The following is a 27535-nucleotide window of genomic DNA, read 5'->3' on the forward strand; positions in this document are numbered from 1 at the left end:
ATGTCTCAGTCACTACAACACTAAAATTGCTAAAGATGAACAAATTGACTTGATGCTCAGTCTATAAACAATTATATTCAAATGTCAAACAAGTTAGCTGGTGAATTTAAATATAACAATTTATTCTAGTGCAGGTGCACTAATCCTATTGTAAGAATCGCAAATTAAGAAACTCATTCACTCAAATTTTCACTGCAGTTGCTGCAGTGAATATGGTGCAAAACACATTCACAAACCCGAATCAAAAATATGAAGTCATGGACAAATTTTCCACTGTCACAGGTGCTCAGTTGTTTTGCTCCAAAAATACAAAATGGAAAATCCATTTAAATTAATAATATTTTTTAAAGCCCTGAGATTTTTTATAATAAATATACATTTTACTTGAAATGCAAAGCTCTAAAATAGTTTATCTGCCAGAAATTGAGTAATAAATAAATAAATAAATAATATATATTTGTAACATTTTTAAAGAGTTTCTGGAATCTTTAAGTTTTTTCTTTTTTACGATATTCATTTTTTTACTTTTAAATATTTAAGGAATTATTTTAATCATTTTTTTCCACTAAAAAATATACTTTTACTTTTGATTAGGTTGAACACTATCTAAACAACACACACTATAAGGTATAGGCTAAATAACTAAATCTTTGCATGTTAAAAAGTTTGCATCTAAAATTTGCATTGGCTGTTTTTGAGATGCATGCTGAAATTATAGTGTCTTTAGATTTTTGTTCTCTGTTATGGTTTCACTTTCCAATGAAACAGAATTTCTTGAGCTTTTATGGCATAATCATCTCTGACAGAAATCTTCTTATTGTTTGTGGGAAGAAAACTGTGACATAAAAATGATTAAAAAAAATATATATTTGGCCTTGTTTGGACATGTACCATATTTCCTCACAGCCCATCATTTTAACATAGAACGAATGGCATCAGCCAGAAGGACCGCTGCTAGCACTTCAGGATTTATCTTCTTGTACAGAGGGATAAATCTGGATTAGAACCTTAAAATGTTCACTCAGACCTACTCACGAATCCCTGGCCTCGACTGAACTTCACGTTTTGTCCAGTCATTTAAGTTCCAGGTGAGCAAGACAGCAAAGCTAAGAGATTATTATTGTCCTAGGGCAGGGGTTTTCAACATTTGTAGACCCAGGGGCCACCAACACAGACTCCCAACTAACCCAGGAACCCCCAATATAATAGTAAAAAAAAATTAGAAAAAATCCCAATAGTCATATCAGTAGGCTGATAGTGTGCATCTGGAAGTATTTTGCCCATAGGACCATAAAAAAAGCCTTTCCATTCACCAGGGGAGACACTGACACATTAAAGTTTTGATTGATCCAAACCCAAGGTTTTTAACAGTAAATCTATTTATTTACAAATGAGAACGTGAAATGTTCATCAGCTCATCTTTGTCACAAAATACTTTTTAATACATAAAGAACATGACCAGGAATAGTAGAGCAGTCCATAGTTCATTTGTGGAGAATGTGTTTGATCTCAGGGCAAAAAGAGTTCAAAGTATATCTGACCCTGCAGTGTCATCCAAAATGTCTCCTGACCCTTGATCTGTCACCTGAGCATCCTCAACCCCTCTTGCTCCATCTCCACCTTCCCCGGCGTCACTCTGAGTAGTCATTGATTCCTCAAGTCTGTCCTGGTCCGAGCTCATTTCCTGTGACTCATCAGCACGCTCTTCATCCTCCTCTTCCTCCTCTGCGTCCATCTCAAACACACGTATGTGTCTTAGATTGGCACTGAGCTGATGAGAGAGATGAGACAAGAAATGTATTTAACATTTACATGCTATGCTATACGAGTTGAATTCCTAATTCTGATTCCTTGAAATAATTATATTATTAATTAATTTTTAAATAATTAAATTATTGAGATTTAAATGTACATTAATGGCAGCAATATAACATTAATTTTCAATAATTCGGTAAAATAAAACAGTTTGTCATTAATTATTCTCTATATTTTAAATACATCTGTTTTTTTAAAACATATTTATACATCAGTTTTCACTTCTTTCATACATTAATCAGATACATTTAAGTGTAAACTATTTCCCTAAATCGTTAAAAAGCTGTAGAGTCTTACCACGCAGGCCACTTTGCGGATCCCGTTAACTGCCACAAACTGAGCCGTGATGTTGTCCATCTCTCTGCTCTGGTTTCCCCAGGCCAGACCCTGTACTGGGATCCCTTCAGTCTGCTGCTCCAGCCTAAAACACACCACATCAAAAGAGTGCTAATTCAGGACATTCAATAGGGGCAAGCCAAGCTAAGCATAACCGTATTACAGTCTAGTATATTGCTGGAACTGGAACTACTGCAATATTATGCATCATGCTGCTACTACTTACAATTCAACAGAATGAAAGGTCACTGATTGGTGGAAATCAACAAGTGTGCTGTACCTGAGGGTAAGGTCCCAAGTGAACTCTTCATCCCAGCTCATAGCAGAGTTTAGAGGAAGCTGAGTAAGGATGCGCATCTTATTCTCGTCATCTTCCACTCTTTGCAATACCACCGTCAATGTCTCGTCATCATAAAAGCGGGCATCAAGGCAATTGTACGAGCAGTCACTAATAAACAATTTTATTCAGTCATTCACAGACACGTACAAAGATTAAATAATGGCAATATTTTCATAATATGTTGTTTCCACAAATGAACTCACGTAGAAGTTGGTGCAGGCGTTTCATCTTCTATACTAGAATTGAGAGGAGTGCTGAGGTTCAGGGCCACCAGACCATTAGGGACAGACCTTTTTCACACACACAAATTCAGTCATGCTATATGCTTCTTTCCCAAAAGATTCTAGATCGATTCATGACAATCATAAGAGTTCATTCAAACCAGTCAACCAGATTCAAACCAATGAGTCACTGATGGGAGACTAACCAAAAATAAGTTTATGAATCTGACTACTTTTTACTTTACACAATTTTCTTAGTTACTATATACACTTCTGTTCAAAAGTTTGGGGTCAACAAGATTAAAAAAAAAAATATTTTTGAAAGAAGTATCTTATGCTCAATAAGGCTGCATTTATTTGTAACAGTAAAAACTATAATATTGTGAAATATATTTAAATACAGTTAAAATAACTGTTTTATAGTTTAATATATCTTAAAATGTAATTTATTCCTGTGATGGCAAATCTGAATTTTCAGCATCATTACTCCAGTCTTCAGTGTCACATGACTCTTCAGAAATCATTCTAATAAGATGATTTGCTGCTCAAGACACATTTCTTATTATTATCAATGTTGAAAACAGATGTGCAGCTTAATATTTTTGTGGAAATCATGATGCATTTTATTTTTTTATTCTCTGATGAATAGAAAGTTAAAAAGAAAACCTTTTATTTGAAATAGAAATCTTTCGTATTATTATAAATGTCTTTTCTCTCTTTTTAATCCATTTAATGTATCCTTGAAAAAATATTACTGACCCCAATATATTAAACAGTAACGTTCATACTTTTTTCTCTTTTTTTGTAGTCAAATACAACAGAGAACAACAAAAGAGGCATGTTTACCTGTTGGGGTCTGTTGCTCTCCTCAGAATATAGATTTTAGAGGGTGAGATCTCTGGCATGCAGAACACTACGTAATGCATACCAGCCTTCTTATTATTCCACCTGCATTAAAACACACTCTTATCATCATCATTATCATCTTTAGAAAAATCACTGTTATTACACATGCAGACTGTAATTACATTATGAACCCTACATTATTGACAGACACAACAACCTCAAAATTCACCATTATAAATTACAGGAATATAAGTAGTCCACTTACAGTGAAGGCAGCTCAAACAGCCTTGGTGTATTTTCTGAGCTATTAAAAAAAAAAACATATAGAAATCATTATAACTCCAACAGCAAGACCAAACAATCTGTTATTTCCTGTCAAATCATTTGCAATCATAAGTCACTAGAGCATATTTACTATTAAACAAGTATTAAACAATGGATTACCTCTCAGGAACAGTGTACAAGCGTAAACACACAGCTTGTTTTACTGAATGCCCGATGACCTCCTGAAAAACACACACATGCATATGATCAGGAGTCAGACGCATTAGTGCTCAGGAAAAGAACGCTCAGCAGGAAGGGTGAAACAATCCAGTTAATGCTTCTGTTATATATGTGCTGGAGACCATTAATGCATGGAGTTTGTGTGTGAGAAGGCAAGTTAGAGCATCCTCTGGAAAAGAGAACAGGATGGGAGGATGTCCATTTTGTGAAAGAGAAAAGGTTGTACATTTTTGAGGGTAGGTAATAATATGACAAGCCTCTTTGTTGTCTATAAATATAATAGGCCCTCATATTGCAGCTCGTGTTTTATTGTTATTCTGGTTGGCTGAAATTGACACTGAATCAAACCCATAATAAAGAGCTGAAAACAAGTTGTTTAGCCCTAAATTGGACAAAGGTTTTGAATCAGAACATGTAAAACTGTTGTAGTGCCAGTGTTTACAGAGATAAAGAAAGAGTAGTAATGTTTGTTTGTGTGTGTGTGGGTGTGTGTGTTAGAGACTGACGGCTGGTTTCTGTAAGCACAGATCAATGAACCCCTCCATCATTCTCTTGACAAAATGCAAAGACTTCTGTGGGTAAGTGGGGAAGAGCAGCGGACTGTCTGCAACACAAGAAGTATCAAACATACACGTAATTAATTACATTTCTCATATTCAATTTTAGTTTTCCCCCAAAACAATAAGTTCACATTAGCAGTGATGTGGTCTTATAGAGGAAGAAGGTGTTATGATTTTACCTTTTAGATGAGTGCTCTGCTTTACAAATGTCACCCACTGGTTGCCCTCCATGTTGGGTGGAGATATCAAGTCTTCATCTTCATCCTTCAAGTACTGCAAAATAAACAAAACAAAAAACAACAGACCAAGTATGTTATGAAATGAGGAAAAGAATTCCCTATTTGTGTAAGAACATGCAAGTGTGTTCCGTACCTGTCCGACACGCTCAACGTTGAAATACTTCCCTTTCCGATCAAACAGCTCCTCATTCTGAAATGGGGAACAGAAAATGAGATGGGCTTTCACCAAATGTTTGTTTAGTGTTAAAATTGTGTTTCTCATGCACTCACAGCACTAAAATGCTCGGACAGGAAGTCAGCCACAAAAGCCAGATCCTTCTGAGTCATCTGAAACACAATAATATTTACATTTACAACAGCAGAAATATACACATCTTAAACAAATGTTTAAAAATTAATATCTTGTATTTTAGGGGCATTCTTCTAACTGCATTCTATAGGCTGCATCACGCAGTGAGTTGTCCTGCATCATGATGACGTCAACAATCAAAATGAAATGTAAGATGACCTATCTAGGCGTTCATTTTCCATAACTAATTAATTAAATTAGCGTGTTAAATTGACAGCCCTAATTATTATATATATATATAGTAATTTTACTATTTATTATACAGTATATACATATATTTTTTAATGTTTTGATTCTTTAAATTATTATTAAATTTACCACCATTTTCTTCACCAACAATCTTTCACTCTTCATGCATGTTGATATCTCACCTTGTTAAGCTCAGGAGGAACGTGATCTTCTGACATTCGAAGCATTGCTGTGAAAAGCAAAAGCTTTTACAATACAATACAAAAGAATAGGACTTTGTTCCAAAATCTGGTGAGCTGCCCAATGAAGCATTGTTTAGCCATAATGGATTGTTTTCACTGAGCTTGTTGCAATGCGTTTATGAAATGTGAAGGTTGTTATGAACTTGTATCAGCCTGTGTATCAGGAGTGTACCTATAATACTTTAAAATTAAGAATGATGATTATAAATAAACTTCATTCAATACCGAAAAGTAACAACAAAAATAATTCAGTATAATTGCACATTGCTTGTTTTCTAAATCAGTCAACTTTGTGTTCCATGGTGGTTAGAAAGCTCCCTTAGAAGACTAGGTAATGGACTAAATCTCTCACAAAAACTTCAGCTTACCAACATACAGCCATCTGAAAAAGGCTTTGAAGTTCTTCATGCTCTTATCAATGACTCTGGAATCAAGACAAGCATTTGAGTGAAGTTTAATAACAACATGTACAGAATGGACATAAAGAGGATAGTATAAGATTAAACTTACTGTAAAAGTTCACTGGCCTTCAGGGTAAAAGAGCCCACAGCTACGATGGCATCTAAACCATTAAAAAAAAGGGAATGCATAAATATTTCATTCTACTTGCTTGTTTTTAGTTACAGAAAAAACATAATAATAATTTTTATAAGATTTTAAGGTATGACTTTAATTGTCGGTGGACAAGTTGTCTATAACAATGTTATTATTGTTAATTACAACTAAAACTATTTTAAAAAGTTTCCGTTAATTAAAAATAAAGCTAGAAATGTTGTTTTGCTGGAAATAAAACAAGTTTAAGTTAAATAACTAGAATTACTAAAACTTAAAAACAAATGAATGCTATAATAAATATATATTAGATATAAAGATAATCAAAACTATGAAAGCACATTACTAAAATTAAAACAAAAACTGAAAATATCTAAATAAAAGCTGATTCAAAATATTTATAAATATATATTATATAGGGGTGCAACGGATCACAGTTGATCTGTATGGCTGTGCATTCGGTCTTAAAGTGACAGCGGTCTATAAATACCTGCTCCAGTCTATGCCTTAAATGTTAATCATACAACAAAACACAGCTTTAACAAAGATTAATCTATATTTCATTTATACAGTGAACACTATAGTGTTATTTTACATTAAATGATGATTACATTTCTGTACCCGAATACTATTGTTAGACCTTTATTTGTAACTTTTTTAAATTGTATTTATCTATGCTTGTAGATTTGTGTATTAGTTCTTATTTTAATACTGACTGGTCACTTGTCTTTAATAATGTTTAATTACTAAAAGCTAGATTTTTGCTGTGGTATAGAAGTATTTAAAGTGGGCTTTGAGTAATATATGAAATGACATCACTAATATAATAGTATATAAATAATAGTAAAATAACACTGGTCTATAAATAGTCATTCTTATACCCTCAATGGCTGCAGGATCCAGGCCGAGAGGTTGAAACTTCTGCTTCCAGAGCGCCATTCCTTTGACCTCGCTCAGATGATACAGCAGCGCCTCAGAGCCACTGTGTGCACAGCAAACACTCAATGCACAGGCCGCTCTGTAACATTCTCTATCTGGTGAATAATACACACCTCTGCAAGTGACTGATAACAAGCTTCTGGATGCTGGAATATGAAGAATCAATGGACTGACCCAACATCTTTAGGCCCTGTGTGGTTAAAAAAAGCAAACAGTAATAATGAATTAAGTTGATAATAATTGCACTAATGACAGTAGGATAACTAATGCAGTGAATCTAATTCCAGGTAGATTTACCTTGACAGTGAGTTGATTCATGAGAAGAGCCTGGAGTTCAGGGCTAAAGGGGAAAAAGGATATATGCTTGATATATGCAGTTCTACAAGAGTGATAATTTGTCATGTAAGCCTCTGGTTTGGTTATGATAATGAACACTCAAAAATATAACAACAGCACATTATCAGGTATGCTAAAATTTTCAACAAGAATTCAACAAGACCAGCTGTTGTGGTTTTCATTCACATCTTAATTTTTTTTTTAAAATGGATAATTGTTCTTTCTTTTATATTATATTGTGGACATGTATTGTAGATTGTATTTTTTCCTATTCTGACTGTAGCTATAAATTTGTGAACATATGTTGCCTCCTGTTGGCCATTTAGAGTAAACACATGCACGATTAGATTCAATCTCGCATGCTATCAAAACAATATAAAGAATATATATATAAAAATATAAACACATGCATGAGTAGATTCAATCTCACATGCTATCAAAACAATATAAAGAATATATATAAAAATATAACAACAGCACATTTATATAATACATTTATATAATTATTTATATAATTCATAAATATGAATTATATTTAATATCAAAATTACATAATAATATAATACAAATGTTATTATTTATACATAGTATTATATAATGCTTTTATGTTAAATATATTTAATATTTTTACAATTGTAATGTTGTACAATTTTACAAGCATTACTCAATAAGAAATAATTATGAAAACAGAATGATGAAACAAACTTTAATTTGCCACCACTATGACCGCAGTGGTATGGCAATATGGCCGTTGAAATACCTAGTGTGACTCATTTATGAATTGTGTGTACCTTGCATGTCCCCATAACAGTAGCTCCAGAAACTCATCCTGAACCTGAGTGCTTGTGTTCTTTTCCTGTAAAAAAAAATCATTTCTAAAACTCTAAAAAACAACAAGCAATGGCTTCCATGGATCACAGTCCATTATTGAATCTATATGTATTTTCAGGATGAAGCGTTTAAATGCCCTAATGAATGCCATCGTATCAGATGCCTTATATTTGCTTGTTTGTGACTGGCTGCCATGTGATGGGCTCTTACCTGAACAAACTTAGTCAGGCGGAGATCCATCTGCATAAGAATGTCCTCCCATGCTTCACACATACAGGTGAGAGAGAGACGCAAATACTAAACGACAGAGAAAGAGAATGAAAGGTACTCTGTGAGCATAAAGATTGAGTTACAGTAAAACACAAGTGCTTCTATGAGTAAGACACTCACCTGTAACAGTGTGGAAATGTGCGTAAACTTGCGTGCCATCTTGGTCAACTCAGGCAGACAGGAAGACAGCAGCCCAGTGTCCAGCTGCAACAGTCAATCCACTGATATCACTCTCAATGCAGAGACGTCACACGGAACCTGACAGCTGTCATTCAACTGTGACTCAACCTGCTTGCACTTTGTTTACTTGCAAACTGACTGTGGTCTCATCAACTTTAAATAAATAGCAGTTACATACACATAGATAGTACTTACATAATTACAAAGAGGCTATTTGCTGGAGTTATTGTTTCAGCATGTATAGACGGCGCGCGCACACACACACGCGTGCGCACACACCCTAACCTTTACCATCACACAAGTGCCTAGACCTAACCCTATCCCTAAACACAACCCTTACAGAAAACCTTTTTACATTTTGGAGGGGAAAAAAACATCATGTATTATGATGTATTATGATGCTTTTTTCCACATGGGAACCGAAAACGTCCAAACAAGGTCACAAAATTCTGGTAAAACTACACTTGTGCGAAGTATAGTAACGTAGGGAATACCTAAACCACACACACATACACATAAACACACACACACACACACACACACACACGCACACACAATACAAAGAGTTATAAGTTACAACTTATAAATACATTATAATGTGACGATCACGGATTGACTGCACATTTAACATGGACAGGACTTGAGTTAATAAATGTGTGGTTAATCCGTGACCGTCACACTCACATTTATAAGAATTTGGATTTTTAAATTATTTTATTTTTATTTTTATCATGGACACTTTTATTTGTCAAGAGGCACAGTGCTGACAATGACAATACTGGAAAAAAATGACAAGATTTTAATCTGCATTTTTCAGTCTTTACCTGTATGTAATGTATCTCAGGGTTGTCTTCTGTAGATCTTATCTCTGTAATAACAGAGAGGGACTTGAGGTCACTAGACAGTCCAAGACTACGGCACGTCCCTGAGATCTGAAGCAGACATAAAATACTGTAACACAAATACACACATTTACGGTACTTGGCTTTCTAAATGCATTCAATAGACTTCTATTGTTTATATATAAAGCTAATTAAGAAATATCATGATTGAAAAAAAAATATATATGTAAGGTCAAAATTAAAGCATGTTTGAGGTTTTATATCTTACTCCACTCAGCGTGGCGATCTTATACAGGCCGTATGCATACAGCTCGACAAATCCAGATGGTCCTCCCACCACCAAGACATTAAGTCTGCAAATAAACGTCACACATCAATCACAATACAACAAGCTTAACCAATCTGGTCAAAAGCCTACAACACTGACCTCACTTCCCCCAAAAGGTTTGTGACTTCATCTGATTTCTCTTCACTGCAAGAGACAAAATAACACATAAGAACAAACCAGAGTGGACACACATCAGCACATGCAGATGACCAATCAAAAAAAGTATGACAAAGAAAAAGACAAATAATCAGCATATCAAGCACATAAAATGTCCTCTTACCTAAATATCTTTGATGTGGTGCTGTAGCTGAACAAAAACACAGCACAAAGGAAAATGGCCATAAAAACAATTAAAAAATATAAAAACAAAGGAGTGACCCAAGCACTTCTCATTCAGCCCTGTGCTAGAAAAACCAAAGCTTTCCTTAATGTGTGAAGCTCAGAGTCTCACCTCTTAGGTAAAGTGGGTAACTTTGGAAGGAAACGGCTGGACTCATCTTCAGACTCGCTGAATAAGGACAATGTGCTAGAAGGAAAAAAATGGATTAAACCAAGCAATCAATAGAGAGAAAATGGATCCCCTCTATGTAAAAAGTCACACCTGCTGTCATCTTGCACCTCCATCCAGTGCATGCAGGACACTGGGTAATCCACAGGGAACAGGTGGAGGATTTCTGCCTTCTCTGCATCACACAGAACCACCTGCTTTGTGTCTCCCACACTGAACGCCAGGACTGCAGACAACAATCCAATGTTAATAATCATTTAACATGACAATGGTAGCTTATTTATACTTCAGAATGTGGCAGGCATTTATTTATTTATTTTCTTCATGTTGTATGTATTCCTGCAAACAACAGGACATAAAAAATTGCTTTAAAGATTGGGTTTATTTGTCAAATCTGCAATGAATCAGCAGCAGCATAATACTATAAGGCAAATTAACAATATATAAAAAAAGTGTACATTAAGACGAATAAATTATACGAACGCTGTATTCATACTAAATGAGTAAAGTGCACTTCAGTGCATATATTTTAAAGTAAACTTTTTTCCATTATAGTTATTTTTAGTTATTTTTATTGTGTGTTTGTCATAATTAATTATATTTAATTTGATTTCAGTTAACGTTTATTGTATTTCAAGTAATAAAACTGAGAAGAATAAGGCAGAGAAATACTATTTGAGTTTACTTTTCCCATCAGGTCTCCAGGCCAGTGATGTGATCTCTTTTCCGGTGTTCTCATTGGGCGGTAAACTCCACACCCGCTGAAAGTTGGCAAGCCGATGCAAGAGAAGCTGTAATGACAGAATAGTCTAATGAACCCCCAATACAATCCTACAGATTAGGATCTATTGACATTAACAGTATGGTTTAACTGAAGACAGGTATGTGTATGTCTATAAAAGATCTAACCTCTCCTGCAGTGTTAGCCAGGGCTATAAGATCTCTCTTAGGAGACCAGGCCATGTACAGAATGGGGTTGGGGAGCTGTTTCTCCCCGACCTGGCGAAAAGAAGGCATTGTTGAACCCTGCGGAAGGAAAAGTGTCTATTAGTACAAACAGCATCAATACTACTGATCACGAGGACCGCAGACTTCTGTGAGTGACAGCAGTTATGATGAACGCAGATTATTATACTATAGTAAACTGAAACTTTTCATGCACTACAACCCTTTATGACAGAAAGTAGTTTACTGGAGTGACTGCCATTCCACAACAACATTAGCCTGATTTTAAGACTTTACGCACTTACTAGATAAACGACGACAAACGATAAATTCCGCAATCCAGCTCTTCTTTTAAATTCCTTCCAAACGTATAGAGAAACTGATTTATTACATTAATATATTCTTATTTGTACCGTAACCAGATTCATATTCATAAAACCTCATGATAGAGTATGGCTGTGCGACGGCGACCAATGAAACATGATTCTGACCCGCCAATGAAAGGATGACTACGGAAATTCCAATAGGCCAAAATACATTTGAAAAACGCGAAACGTGTGCGAGACATCCGATTTATTTAGCCGCTATATGGAAATAACAAGAAGAATATATAATCAAAGTACAGGAAACTGTAAAACTGTTTTCGCTACAAACCAGCGTGTTTAATTAAGATAATACATTAAAAAGTATGTGTTAAGAAATACCGGTTTACTATAGTAGCATAGCGAGCTTTTGTACAGCTAAAAATCATAGACAGTATATAAACGCTAAAAATAAGAGAGGGGGTTCAGCAAAACCCCTAATTACTGAAAAATAACTGGAAGCAAATGACACCGGAAGCCAAACACAAATACAAATGGCCGCGCCTGCTCTTACCTGAAAAATAAGGTGGATAGCCAGGGTGAAAATCACGAAACCTGTCAATAAGGCCTACGTGTTCGGTTAAATTTAACCACAAAATAAATATATGATTTCACATAAATCTGGATTTGGAACCCACATAACATATTTCATATTAAGCATGCTCTTAACTGATGCAAGCTGTTGTTGTTTTTCTTGGTAAATGAGAACATTTACTATCAAACAACATATTTATCAGGAAAAAAATAGAAAGTTACTTAATCCATTTGTGTTTTGATTGAGATACATATTTGAACGTTTTTGTGCACAAGAATAATATGAAAAAAGGGTGGGGTTGTACTTGGTTTAATATTCTGTTACTTGGGGTTTTCTAAGAGTTTCTGTTGGTTTAATTGGATTATTAAAAAAAAAAATTAGAACAGGCGCGCTCAACTCCCAAAACGTTTATGGGTGCGAGTTATAAAGGAGTTATCAAATAAAGATGAAAAACCGCACTCTCTAATTGTATCTCATATATTTATTTATACCATGTCCACAAACTTTGGAGCTTGCCACTTAGCTTGCACAATTCTCACATTCGGATTGTTCACAGTACTATCATAAGTTGTCTGAGCTTATTGCACGCACACGCTTGAGGGAGCTCTTCTTTAGTATTAGGGGTGTAACAATATATCGTGTCACAATATATCGCAATATAAAAATATAACAATATGTATCGTGGATAGTGACAATATGTATTGTGTATAGTTCACCCAAAATGCAAATTACTGTGTGAGAAAAAAAATCAAGTTTTAGTGTCAGTACTACATTAAAATAATATATAATGTTGAATATAATGTATAATAATGCAATGGGGGAATATTTGTGTGTCCTTATAATGCCAAATGTTTTATGTTACCAGTAAAAAGTGCCCTACATTATTTTAAATATATCTAGTCAGTGAAAGAGTTTAAGCAAATTCGTCTGAAGTAATTCAGTACTATTTTCAGCTTCAGAATCATGCATATTTTTATTCTGGTGTCTCTATTGTCCTGTGCATTGGGTTACAAGTCCAAGCCTATTCATTTACACACACAATGTAATATAAAATATAGCATTTTAATCAGCAGTACATTTTTGGTTAACCTTTTACCATATGTCTTGGAGTATTGCAATAATATCGTGTTCAGTTCAGTATCGTGATATGTATCGAATCGTGACATGAGGGTATCGTTACACCCCTATTTATGGTTCATTTTATGCATTTTTATAGAGCAAAAGCATGTTGTTGTTGTTTTTTATCAATCTGCCTGGAAACAAAGTCTTGTCAGCAAAGTCATGGTTGACACAGCAAGTGCCATTGAAGATGGAATCATCTCTGGATTCACTAAAGTTGACCAGGTTAGTGACATCAAATCTAATATGTATATTTTTGTTTGGATGCACTTGTAGCATCTAGTATTAAACTAGATGAACTGCTGGGCTTTGTTTTATGTCTGTGAAATAGTTTGTGTAAGTAATTTGCATGTCACTATAATGTCACTTACTGTCAAATCGGTTGCTTCTTGGCCTAAATAAGCTACAGTATGGACAAGAGCTTTTGCTGTCCAGTCTAAGGAAATGCTGTTAGTGTGCAAATTAGAGAAACATTTCCAAGCTTTTTATGTGTCCTTCATTTAACAAAAATAAAAAAATGAAACAGGATAACAAACTTTCCAGTATAATCTTTCACTCATTGATGCAGCTGATTGAGACTGTAGCTCTGAATCAGTCAGTGGTCTATATGTTTGCGCTGTGACAGACCTTTTTGTCCCTGTCATTGAGGCTCAACTGTAATCAGTGCATGGATTGTTGGGAAACGGGAATAGCTCTGCGCTGTCAGTGTTTATGAAGTGAATGTGATAAGTGTCTTGAAATAGACTCCTACTGCAACACTCACGGCCACGTCTGCCGTCCGTCTCAAACACCTCTCTTAAACCACGGAGAGGCTCTCGATTTTACATGTTAAAGAAACAGAAAAATCTCTCATCATTTACTCACCCTCATGTCATTCCATACCTGAATTAATTTATTTCTTCCTTCAAACACTAAAGGAGAAATTACAATCCTGGTTTCTGTTTTTAACGGGAGCTTTCAGGCTTCAAAAAGACTTTAAAAGAACTATAAAAGTGGTTAAATTTCCATCGTAGTCAGCCAGAAAGTGTGTCGCAAATCCCCAAAACATGAAGCTGCTTATCATCAAGTATATACAGTAAGAGGAATCCAAATTCATATCCAAAAAACATAGTCTACCAATGTAGCTTCTGAGCATGTAAACTTTGTTGCAGTTTTTGTTGTGTCCTCGTTTCTATATAAAGTTCTCTGTTAATGGCAGGGTGTCTTATTGGGATAACAGTATATTTAGGGACTGAGCTATTGATATAAGATTAAATTTAGAGTCTTTAGTGACTGGCACACATTGATTTCTGAAAGTGTCATGTCTCCATACTAAAATGGATTCGTAATGATGAATATTACTTAAAACGTCATAGTACTTTTATGTAAAAATGTACACATTTACATGCACACTATACTAAGTTTCTTGGACAGATGATACTACATAAGAAGACAAAAACAAAGATATTTTGAGAAGTTAAGTGAGTAGTTTATTTGCTATTTTACCTGTGCTTTAGGTTTGCATAGTTCTGTGCTTTGGTGGCTTGTTTTTAACCGAACAGTCAAGTGTATGTCTGCAAAATGCATTTACATGCCTTTGTGGATATGAAAATGATGTATGTGTGTCTTTGATGTGGGCACATGGATGCTACACACCCCAGAGCTCTCTCTCTCTCTCTCTCTCTCTCTCTCACTGTGTATCTCTCTCTCTTGCTGTGTAACCTGAGCTAGGGTCCAAAATTAGCGGTACTCAGGAAGCGTCAGGGCCCGAGACAGATGGGACAGCAGGCCACTCTCCAGCCACTCTAACCGGCTCACCTCAGAGCACTCAGTAAAACAAGACAAAAGAAAATTTGGACAGAGAAAAGACCCACAACTCTTTGAGGAAAGGAGACATCTTTTCTCATTTTCTGGCATAGATATCTTGAGGAAAACTGGAACCCTCTGACGGGGACAGATATTTCCAGAAACTGACTTAAGGTAAATGCCTGTTTTTTTGTTTGTTGTTGTTGTTGTTTATATATAATGTCATTGACTGTAAGTAGAAGATCCAATGTGAATAATTTTCATTCTGCTACAAAACAACAAATTATAGTAAATTATACAATTCAGAACAGTTCTCAAATGAATGGTCATCTGCGCTATTTGGTTTCAGCTTAACATTCAGTTTAGTATTTCATCCAGTTTCGTCCGGCATCAGATTAATACTTCAACACTTTTACAAATGATTCGGATAAAGTGCATTCAACTGCTCGCATCTGAGATGGAAAATCAAGCATGTCAGTCTGTCAGTCTTGGCTTTCACAATTGTTTGGCTTGTCACATTTATATTCCGCTATCTATAATTCAACAGTACAGAGTAAAGATGCCATAATTTCCACATGAATAATACAGAAGCAGCATGTGTGTGTGCTTATGTGTAAAAAAGGCTCTTGGTGGGGAGGTGGTTGCTGCTGTGAAATGCAGCCCTTGAGGATTAAAAATAACAACAGCTGGCCTTCAGGACGCCATGATGGAGAGAAAGTCATACTGTCATGCCTCTTCATATACACACATGCCCGCACACCTTTACATACAACACCTGGTCACTTTATGTGAACATTGTGTAAACAAAGTCGACTTTAACAAAACCTGAAGACATGATTGAAATAAAGCACTTTATGTCATCAATTAATAGACCATAAATAATAAATATATATGTACAAACACGCTTTTACAGTAGAAAAGTAGTCATAAAGTTAGCAGGAACACATTAACGTGTCTCAGACATGTGCATGAAGTGTTAACACACATTGGCCAGTTCCCCTGCACGTATTCAGAGCTGAGGTGTGTTTTCTCAGAGACCTGATCTGTTGGTTGAAGGGTTTCGCTATGCTGCAGACACTGTCTCATATTAATGTTTCACCAATGTGTGGTATGTCAGACCAAACACTTTCCCTGAATTATGGCGAAGGATCCTCTCCACAGGTTATTGAGGATGCAATCATTCACTGTCGGATTCGAAGGTGTTTTTCCACAAAACTCAAATCCACAATAGGGTCATGAAGCAGCCAATAATACATTAAAACAAAACCTTTTTATTTAAGTAATAAAACATTAGTTTACATTTATGGATCAACTATAACAACTTTACTTGAGAGTGAAGTTCAAGATGATATTAAGATCCCTTATGAGGTTTGGTTTTGAAGGCAGCAAAGTGCATCCCTCGATGACTATGATATCCTACAATCCAGTGCGTGTATTTGGGAGATTGATTGAAATATAAAAAATTTGCCTATTAAATTGATTGAAAAGAAACTTATGACTTAATTAATACCAATAAACAAGCATTATAGTCTGTATTTGCTCAAAATTCACTTATATTTACTCAAGAATCTGTTATAGATTATTAGACTTTTAGCTTTATGAAGTGCCTTATGAACCCGCCTTTTATGAAACCTAATAAGATTCCATCATACACATGCTATTTTTTTACATTTATATAAAAATGTCTACATATAAATAAGTAGCATGCATATATTTAATGTCATTTTTTTTTATTTACATAAAGATACTGTTCAAAAGTTTTGAAGAATAAGTCTCTTATTATGCTTACCAAGGCTGCAATTATTTAGTCAAAAATAGAGAAAAACAGTAATTTTATGAAATGTTATTACAATTTAAAATAGCTGTTTTCTATTTTAATATATTTTAAAATGTAATTCATTCCTGTGATGGCAAAGCTGAATTTTCAGCATCATTACTCCAGTCTTCAGTGTCACAGAAATCTTTCTAATATGCTGATTTATTACTCAAGAAACATTTATTCTTTTTCTTCTTTTTCTTCTTCTTCTTCTTTTCCATCTTTAAGCATAGAAATTCAAAAGAACAGCATTTATTTGAAATACTTTTTTGTAGCAATGTAGAAGTCTTTACTGCCAATTTTATCAAGAAATAAAAACTTACTGATCAAAGTTTTAAACAGTAGCTACTGTGTATGGTTATTTTAATTTAATGTGTCAGATTATTGAGACCCAAAAATGTACAGTGTCGGGTTATCTTCAGAAGTCACTGGAAAAATAGATATAGATTGATGTGAGGACAGTAAAGAGTAGATAATAGACGAGGGAATAAACAAGGTAAAGGCAGTATCAGTGTTAAATGGCACTCATGCCTTGTTAATGCCGGACAGCTGTGCTCAAAGTATGCCAGCCTGAGTCATCATACGACAACTGCCCATGATCCATCTCTGGTGTGAGTGTGTTTACACTAATCTGAGTGCATGAATATGGCGTAGAACACAGAAATAGTTCATCTTCAGTACTATGATTCTGATATTCCTGATTTATGTATTTTTATAAAACGTAAATAAGAGGGTCTGCAATGTTTTTTTTTCCACCTGTCTTTTTATGGATTTGTGTATTGCAGGATGCAGGACAGGAGTTGGAATGACACACTCCCCCTCTCTCTGCTGATGAAAGAGGCGTGTCCTCCAGGGGGCGTGTCCTTCGAGGGGGATGGGGGCGTGCTTTCAGTGCCATCTCTTGATGGTGAGGTTTACTTGGACTCAGTAACTGAGCTGGATAGTGGGGATGGGGACTTTCCAGAACTTTCTGCTTTCCTGAGCCAGGACGAGATGAACTTCAGTCTGGACCTGGCTCGAGAGGCCATGAGTGACGCAGGTGACCCAAATGACCTAGATGAACCACCTGTTTCCTCAGAGCACCTGCCCCTTTACTCAGAAACCAAAGACCACGCTCTCCAAGATTCAACATCTCAGTCAGCTGACGCCACATCTGGCAAAGTCACATCCAATCAGAGCATGCCGCTCAGCAGGCCTAACCAGCCCTGCACTGCTCCTGAATCGCCCGAAAAGTTCATCTGCCAAAAAACAATCACTCCAGTATATAAGCAGGACCGGCCCCGGCTGGTCCACGGAGGCCTGGAGCTCAACGAACGAGCTGCTTCAGCTACTGAGTTCTGCAGCCGAGCTGCTACCTTCATTGAGGAGCTCTCCTCCATCTTCAAAGGCTCCACACGTGTGGAGCAGAAAGTTGATGAAGACTCCTCCTCACCCGACAGTGGCTACTTGTCTCCAAGGAGCCACCGACTGGCCATGCAGCAGGCTCAGCCACCTTCATCCTCTTCATCTTCATCTGAGCCCAAGCAGGAAGGCGTGCAGCAGGGCCGAGCTGATGTTGGGTCAGATGAGCATCAGAGACGAGGTGTTAGTCTAGATGGACCCATGGCTCCTCCACACTTCACCCAGAAACTGAAGAGCCAGGAAGTAGCAGAAGGAAGTCCTATCCGCCTGGAATGCCGGGTCACTGGAAACCCCCTTCCGCTAGTCAGGTATGAAAACCATTCTTTATGTTACCCAGGTATTTCCAGTACCTGCTTGCATTGGGTTGTGCTATTTTCTTGAATGTACCCTATAGATTCATGAAAGCAGACATTGCAGATATGTTTTTTATGCCAGTACTGGAAAGTTAACAAACAAACAGATGCTATTTTTAGTGATACCGCTGCAAGCCTTGGTGCGACGCCAGACTCAGTCCTCCTGCAAGGAGGGGACTCCTCAGTACTGTGGAATCTTAGAACGATCCCTGCAAATATTCCAAAGAAACACAAAGGAAGTGTGCGAATTATAGAATTATTTTAAGGAGAATCGACTTTTAAATAGAACTTCTAGTAATTTTCGAGATTACGGTGAAGGTTATAGATGTTTGTCGTGCAATGCAATGTTGATAATATATTTGTGCTGTGTAAAACTAAAGTGATAATGACAATACTTTTATTTTGTAGATGTACCGTCCAATACACATATAACAAAACATACAGTATATTAAAAAACAGTACATATAAGACCCCCTGTCCCCTAAACTTTTGTATTGACTCCCTTTGGTGGGGTTGAAGTCTTAATCACTGGGATCAGAGCGGACATTGAACATAATCTCATCAAAGGTTATACTCTAAATTTAAGTTCACTAGGCAACTTGCCATATATTTGTTGATGCTCTAAACACCTCAGTTATCATATTAGATTTGTTCTATCAACTTTTTTTCTCAATTTGGGCATTGCAAGTTTTGAAATTCATCAGTATATACCTATATCCTTTAAGTGCAGACATTATTGAGATGGTGGCTCTGATCAGTGAACAGAATCATGGGCTTGAGATCATTTAAGACAGCATGCATATGTGTGTGTGTGTGTACATATGTCTCAGAGATACTCTTGATGGTGCAACTACCCACATCGTGTAGGCATAGAGCCCAATGAGACACTATGTGGAAATTAGTGGCAAACAGATCACAGAATGTCTGTGTGGTCCCATTACCCACCTTAGGAATCATGTTGGTACAGCTGCTGTTTGAGTGGGGTTGTTTACTTGTATTTAGTAGACGCTTTCATTTTAGTAACTGATGTTGTTCTGGAGCGCAGTGTGTTCTTGCAAAGAAGTGATGAGGTCTGTGAACTCAGTTACTTTCCACACTTTTGTTAATATGCTACCCATATCCCTCTCATTAAAATGAAAAGTGCAACTGAACACCTGAGTGGTTTTAAAAAGCTATTTTCATTAGAGCTGATCTCCCCACTCCACTGATAACACTGAGGAAATATTCTAAGAACTACCAGTCGCTATCAGTCAGATTCTTTCTTTAATGTGATGTCTATTGCCGTTGTTTTTACTGGCATGTAAGGCTGTTGGTGGTGGTGTTTCCACTGTCCATAATCTACACTAAAAAACAGGGTTAGTTCACCCAAAAATAAAATGTTGTCATCATTACTCACCCTCAAGTTGTTCCAAACCTGTATGAGTTTCTTTCTTCTGCTGAACACAAAAGATATTTTTAAGAATGTTGGTATCTAGGCAGTTGACAGAACCCATTGACTTCCATAGTTGGAAAAAAATAACATGGAAGTAAATGGTTATGATGACTGAGTAATTGAAAATATTAACTTGACCCATTAACTTCATTGTGAAATTTAAAGGGGTGGTATAATGCTCTTTTCACAAGATGTAAAATACATCTCTGATGTCCCCAGAGTGTGTATATGAAGTTTTAATCTCAAAATACCCCACAGTTATTTTTATATAGCACGTTAAAGTTGTCACTTTTTGAGGGTGAGCAAAAACGCACCGTTTTTGTGTCTGTCCCTTTAAATGCAAATGAGCTGCTGCTCCCGGCACAAGGGGTGGAGCTACAACAACTTGTGTCCTTTTACCTCACACAGACATGCACTGAAAATTTCAAAAACGTTTAGCCTTTTATGTTCAAACCGGAGTCAGAAAGATGGAGAGACTCAAGAAGAAGTGACAACATACAACATTTCTGAATGGTTAGTTGATGAATTTATGTAGCTTATGTGTAGTTATCTTCTAGTCATTGATTAGCATATTCTGTCTTGATAATCTATAAATCGTGTTCCGGGGGCGGGGTTTATGTAAATGTTAGGGGCGGGGTTTATGTAAATGTTAGGGTTCGTAATGTCACTAACCCTGGAGGAATGTTGTGTAGTCCCTACCAGCCATTTGTTGTAGTCCTTAAAAAGCTATTTCTTTAAAAGAAAAGATCTCCCTTTGCTTTGAACATTGAGCGTTGTAACTTTGCAGATGTTGTTTATGCTCAAACACCAACATTATACACTAACTATCAACCACCCCTTTAAATAACATGAGGAGAGGCACTACATGTACATCCAAATAGTAACAAAAGAGTAACCAAAATACCAAAGTGTAGTTATAAACTGCTTAAATCATCTGAATTCAGTCAGATTTACCAAACAGAAAGTACGGTTTGTGTGGCTAAACTTTTTTTTCTTTCTTTTTTTTTAAATGGGTGAGTAGTAGAAACACTCTTTTTTCAAAAGATTTTGTTGAGAAATAGGTTTATAGTGCATTTTCACCATAATTTCAGGCTGCTTACACAGGCAGTATGAATGCTGCAATCTGTTAATTTGGTCTGATTATGCATTGTTTACACGTGTGGCATGAAACAGGCCTACTGTATATTTTGCTGTCAAACAGCATAGTTCACCAGCTAGAATAGCATTAATCCAGATCTAACCAGTATAAACCAGTCTGGACCAGCAAGGAAAGTTAGTCATTTCAGCCTGCACTTACCAGTTGCTATTATAGAAATTATGAATTGAAGGGGGAAATATAAAATTATTTAACCCAGTATAAAAAAATTAAAATAAAAAAAAGCAGTGTTGAATTTTCAAGCACAAAAATAAATAAATAAATATACACACACACACACACACACACACACACACACACACAAGAGCTCTGTGTTTTGCGATCTGCACAGCAGCACACACTGTTTTCCACCCCAGCAACAGGAGGTTCAGTGTCAAGCTAGAGAGGGGCAACAGTAAAATGGGATTTAAGCCCACGTAGGGTTGCATAATGAAAGGGGACAGAGATACAGTTGGACTCCAGGGACGTAGTGGTTGCACACTGGAAATGCAAAGCCTCGTCCGTCTCCCTCTGCCACTGCAACCGGGCCTCATCCTGGCAATATAAATAGTCCTCTGGTCAGCATGGAGGAGCCAGGCTCTGGAATGCTATCCATGCCATGACTTGACACTTTCCATACGGCTTTACTTTCTACACCTTTCTACACCTTCTTAGGGAATATGTAGATGTCGGAGAGAGAGAGAGAGAGAGAGAGAGAGAGAGAGAGAGAGAGAGAGAGAGAGAGAGAGAGAGAGCACAGAGGAAAAGCTCCAAAGGGAGATGTAGCATGTGGGTCACAGTGATTTTGCCAAGTGAGACATGTTCCTGGGTCAGCATATTTTGTTAATCCTGGAACAACATTCCTGTCCGAATATTTATCCCTACCCCTAAAGCTAACCATACCCATAATGTATCCCTAAAATCAAATTGAAATGATAGGTGAATAACACTGATGTATAAGCACCTGGTTGTAAGCCAAAACTTGACATAAACTTTAAACTTGTACCTCAAATCTGACTGATTGATTGAAATGTTGTTCCAGGATCAACAAAGATTTAAACCAGGTTTACCGTAGCATGTGACCTGCCATTTATCCAAGATTTGCTGACGGTGTGTTTTTGGCCTCTAGGTGGGAGTGTTGCATCTCAAGTTTGAGTTAGATTGTGCAAGACCAGATATAGTTCATTTTCTCAGAAACGTTCTTCTCGTAGACACTACAGAGACCCTTGGAATAAATACTGTAATGATTACATACAGCTGTTACATAACCCACGGTTATATTTATTGAGACATGTTTTTCGCAGTTCGCATGGATGGGCTAAAGGTAGAGAGGGTAGCTTGAAGTTTCTGGAGACATGCGGGAGACAGAAATTTCTTGCAGATCAGGAAATCCCTTTGGAAAATACTAACACTTCAGTTCATCTACAATATAACCCAGAAATAATAAATGGGAACAATTTTAGAATTTATGAAAATATATTGATCTGTGTTTGTTTTTTGTTTTGTTTGCTCCAGAAACTATTTGAACTGAAACTCAAGCACACAAAAAAATCTTTCTCTTAATCAGTATTTTTGTCTTGTTTTCCAGTAATAATATCTAAACATATTTGAAACAGAGAAGCTAAACTGAATGATATCTATATGCAATTTAATAGATTTTGTTGTTGTTGTTGTTGTTGTTATTTTAGGGATGTTCTATAGCCTACTGGATATCTTTCCTGGGCAACAAAATTATAGTACTGAATTAAATAAAAAAGGTTTTTACTGTCCATTAGGAGTTGAGAGTATTGTATATATGTAAATAGTATTTTTTCTTGTCAGGTCCATGATCTCACGATGCAGTTTCTTTACACATATTGTGTAAAAATTGAATTTGTGACTGAGTAAATAGAGTATTTCTCTAGTTTCCATCTTAAACAGTAGACAGTGGTTTAATATAAACAGACTGGTGAATTATGAGTTGCTGAAAGTATCAATTGCATCTAATGTCTGAATCAGACATGCATATTCTTGCCTCTGTCTTAACTTGATTTGCTCCTTGAAGGTCAAATGGCAATGAATCACGCTGAATGGACATTACATTTATATAACATGAACCAATTCAATAATCAGGTCTTTACACTGAGTACACTATACTATTGTAATATATTCATATCATGTTAATAATTACTATATTTATAATGTCAACTGGCTGATGTGAATATCAAATGTTACCTTTTATGCGCACTATTCATTCACAACTTGTTGATCAACTAGGAATTTTGGTAGTTCACATCTCTTCACACAGTCATGGGTGTGAAGACTTTCTCACGCACCCTTCTGAAATCAAATCGTGTGTGACGAAACAGCGCCAGTTTTCTTTTGCGTCTACTGAACTTGTAAATGACATCATCAGCATGTGTCAAGCTCCAGTGTGAATACATCAGAGTTGACTGACATCATTTTGAGTCAGTAAGCTAATGCATCTTCCTTTAAGTGTTGCGCATTAAACATTCATACTTACTGTGCAACATTGTTCCGTGTCTGTCTGACTGACTGGCTGATCCAACTCAATGCCTTTCTTCTGTGTGTCAGTGAGGATAAATAGTAGGCTATGCAGTGCAATGTAGACCTAATGGACGATTTCCTTCAGAAAAAAAAGGATTTTTCCACTGTAAGGTTGAAATGTTTGTGAAATCGGCCTAAACAGGAAGTCAGTGTGGCTGACTGCCTTCTCGATTTGTCTTTTAGTGATCCGTGCTGAACTCAAGATAGTGACCAGGTGACATCATCTATAGTAGAGTGTAGTATATCTTCCCTCTTCACATTCTTTGATTTAAACCATTAGCCCCAATCATTTGCAGGTGTGGAGAGGCAAGGCGTTAGGTAAACATTGGGTTTGGCAGAGAGGTAAATATAATGCCCAGGCTGATAGAGGTGCCTCTGTAGATTTATGCATCTAAGGAATGAAACCCAGAAAACTCTCAGAGTAGAGAATGTGTGTGTGTGTGTGTGTGTGTGTGTGTGTGTGTGTGTGTGTGTGTGTGTGTGTGTGTGTGTGTGTGTGTGTGTGTACTTGTACAACTATCTTTGTGAGGACCAGTTTGAGTTTTAGACCATTGGAGTGAGGACAAAGAGAGTAAAGTGAGGACATTTTGGCCGGTCCTCACTTTCTGAGACCCCTTTAAAGGCCTGTTTGAGGGTCAAGACTTGGTTTTAGGGATAAGGTTATAATTAGGTTAAGGGTAGGTTTAGGGTAAGGGTTCAGGTTAGGCACTTAGTTGTGATGGGTAAGGTTAGGGTAAGCGGCTGTGTCAATGAATGTCCTCATGAAGATAGATGTACAAGAGTGTGTGTGTGTGTGTGTGTGTGTGTGTGTGTGTGTGTGTGTGTGTGTGTGTGTGTGTGTGTGTGTGTGTGTGTGTGTGTGTGTGTGTGTGTGTGTGTGTGTGTGTGTGTGTGTGTGTGTGTGTGTGTGTGTGTGTGTGTGTGTGTGTGTGTGTGTGTGCGCATGTGTGTGCATGTGTGCGCATGTGTGTGTGTGTCCTCCACAGAATTTCACATCTGTTCATCAGTATTGCCTTTACGGCAGTACAGTCAGTGGAGAAGTAACACACTCACTCTGGTATCAATTATATTATATTCTTAATTTTCATTTCATTCTTCATTTACTCATTTATTTATTAGTGTAGTTGATCACAGTGTCCGCCTGGGAATATTACTCTTCTTGGGTGGACATATAAGCCTGTATAAATATGAGACAGTTTTTCTAGATGTTCCAGAAATGCAATTGTGTGTTAGTGGTGGAAAAAAGAAATTGACAAACACAGCCTGTTCAGTAAATAACAGAAAAGTATGATATTCAATGTATCTTGATGTAGCCTTGTCTATTTTGAGATTAACATAATAGTCAAGTTTCAACTTTCTAGTTTACTGGAAAGATCTCAATTCAACTGCACTAGGCCTCTCAGCATTTTAAGGTAATTTAAAGGGTGTCTGTAAGGTGTAGGAATATTTTAGGATTATGAAACTTTAGAGAGTTACAGAGGACAGCTCTGAGATGAACATACCCAAAATTCAGCCTATAGCTTGCTGGGAAGCTTTGAATGTAAGAATGTCAAAAATACATACAGTCTATTCTATACTTAATTTTGACAGGTACAATTTAGAAAAGTCCAGAGATGCCATGTTGGAACAGTTTTCTTAAATTCAGCCCCCAAATAATCGGAGACTTCCTAAAATGCATTTAAAGGGGAAACATAATAGGCCTACATCATCAATCTCCATCAATAACCACACAAATGTACAATTGAGCTTAGGTAAATGTATCCATATAAATTATTTAAATAAATAATATGTTTAAATTTACAATTATAAATAGATTGCATAGTTTAGTTTAACATAAAACTATTTACATGCTTGTACGGAATTTCTGTGTTAATAATGTTTCTATTTGAGTCTGGGTTATTGTCATTGTGTGCATGCATGGCTTGGCTTCATTTGTCATTCTTGTTATCTGAACTGTTGTTTAACGTCATCTTTTGTAATGAATCATAAATGGTATTAGCCAAAAAGAAATGCATAATTTTCAACAATACTGCATGATTCTGTTGGCAAACAAATGTCACTTGTCCGTGAGCATGTGTGCATGCTGATGCTCCACAATACGCATCTTGATATTTTTAAGGAACATTTTGCAAGAATTTGTTGTGAAAAGGGTAAATAAATACAGCATATAACAAACACCATGAGTCACACACAAACAAACACACACACACACACACACACACACACACACACTGCGGGAGGACAAGGTTCTCATTATAATAAAACTAATTGGAAACAAAGTGATGTGGAAGTTATGTTCACCCATGGGAGCAGCTTCGCAATGAGTGTGAGCATGTGTGTGTATTCATTACTTCTCTGGTTAATGGCTCTTTCACATTTTATCACTTGTTTCCCTTGGGCATGTTCTTTGATGAGGTTGCCAGATCTTAGCAGGAGATCCTCCCTCGTACTTCTAAAAATGCCCCTTGCAGTCACTCTGAATAATAAGCACAGCTTTGCGTGCCAGCATTCCCCCTTCACCCCACTCTCAAGAGGAAGAGAGAAAGATTGTGAATGAATATGAAATTAACCAAAAAAACGTTTAGACAGAAATAGCAATTCATCTTGTTACCGGTTTGGGGTCGGTAAGATTTTTGAAAGAAGTCTCTTATGTTCACCAAGGCTACATTTATGTGTTAAAATAAAGTAAAAAATATTATTACCTTTTAAAACAACTGTTTTCCGTTTAATATATTTTAAATGACAGCTGAGTTTTCAGCATCATCAGTGTCATATGATCCTTCAGTAATCATGATTTGCTGCTCAAGAAACATTTCTTATTATTATCAATGTTGAAAACAGTTTTGCTTAATGTTTTTGTGGAAACAAAATTTTTTTTGATGAATGGAAAGATCAGTATTTATAGAAATATTTTGTAACATTATATATTACACTGATTTAAATTTTAATCAGTGTAATGAATCCTTGCTGACTTAAAGTGCCAATTTAAAAAAGAAAAAAGAAAAAAAAGAACTGACCCTAAACTTTTGAATGGTGTGTACTGTGTTTGAAGAGCCTTTCGACTGCGTTGTAAATCCCTGAACACCTGGTACTCTCCTTGTTTACAATGTTTCTTCAAATGCTAACGGGACGGAACAGCGTAGCGATGCATTATTGGTGTGTTTGTTTGTACAAAATGTTCAGACGTAGTCTACCACAGTTGGAAATTTCCTCAAAAGGAAGAACATCAGAACATAGGTGAATAATCATTGACGCATGTTCTGTAACATGGAGCGAGAGGAAGCAGAAGCTAGAGGGAGAGAGGGAAGGAAAGAGAACGGGGAATAAGGATGAATAAGGATGTTTTTTTGTCTGTGCCAACATTCTTGGAATGAACCACAAGAGGACTTGTCATGGAAATCGAGCATTTTCTGACAAAAGCTGGAATTTAAGAGGGGCTGAAAAACAGTGAAGGGAGGAGAGTGAGGGAGAAGCATGTATATGTAGGGAAGAATCTTGCTTGGGAAAGAAGTGAGGAATTCTTGCTTGGCGGAAACATTTTGGTTGGCAGCTAGAAGAACCACAAGTGTGTCACTGTGCTACACTGAACAAACATGCAGACTTTGCTTTGGCGTTAACAGTCCTACCAACACTTGATGCTAACATGCTAAAAGACACACTCCTTATTGTTAAATGGTG

General features: G+C 36.4%; 2 protein-coding genes across 6 annotated transcripts in view; one reads left to right on the top strand and one right to left on the bottom strand.

Annotated features, from left to right (window-relative positions):
• Positions 1–98: 98 nt before the first annotated feature.
• anapc4 (anaphase promoting complex subunit 4) lies at positions 99–11851 on the bottom strand. 2 transcript variants are annotated; one of them, XM_082147567.1, is made up of 29 exons: positions 11678–11851; positions 11337–11453; positions 11113–11218; positions 10521–10653; positions 10371–10445; positions 10200–10220; positions 10019–10063; positions 9860–9944; positions 9574–9681; positions 8690–8773; positions 8510–8596; positions 8260–8324; positions 7430–7472; positions 7246–7322; positions 7075–7175; positions 6152–6203; positions 6010–6065; positions 5582–5628; positions 5132–5188; positions 4995–5051; positions 4802–4895; positions 4569–4666; positions 4003–4064; positions 3824–3862; positions 3559–3660; positions 2695–2781; positions 2432–2599; positions 2113–2236; positions 99–1771 (listed from the first exon to the last, which is right to left on the bottom strand). In XM_082147567.1, the coding sequence occupies exons 2-29, from the start codon at positions 11442–11444 to the stop codon at positions 1526–1528; spliced, it is 2427 nt and encodes an 808-aa protein (XP_082003693.1). In that variant the 5' UTR covers positions 11445–11453; positions 11678–11851; the 3' UTR covers positions 99–1525. The 2 variants fall into 2 exon arrangements, with proteins under 2 accessions (XP_082003693.1, XP_082003692.1); XM_082147566.1 differs by having other exon boundaries at positions 10200–10226.
• Positions 11852–15116: 3265 nt separating this feature from the next.
• Positions 15117–27535, top strand: part of palld (palladin, cytoskeletal associated protein) — a 92613-nt gene continuing 80194 nt past the window's right edge. For all 4 annotated transcript variants that reach the window (XM_082147545.1, XM_082147540.1, XM_082147542.1 and 1 more), the window contains exons 1-2: positions 15117–15347; positions 17775–18698. In XM_082147545.1, coding sequence (XP_082003671.1) covers positions 17776–18698 — 923 coding nt within the window. In that variant the 5' untranslated portion in view covers positions 15117–15347; position 17775. The remainder of the gene's footprint in view (positions 15348–17774; positions 18699–27535) is intronic.

The sequence above is a fragment of the Leuciscus leuciscus genome, assembly GCF_965113295.1.
Source record: "Leuciscus leuciscus genome assembly, chromosome: 19".
Classification (NCBI taxonomy): Eukaryota; Metazoa; Chordata; class Actinopteri; order Cypriniformes; family Leuciscidae; genus Leuciscus; species Leuciscus leuciscus.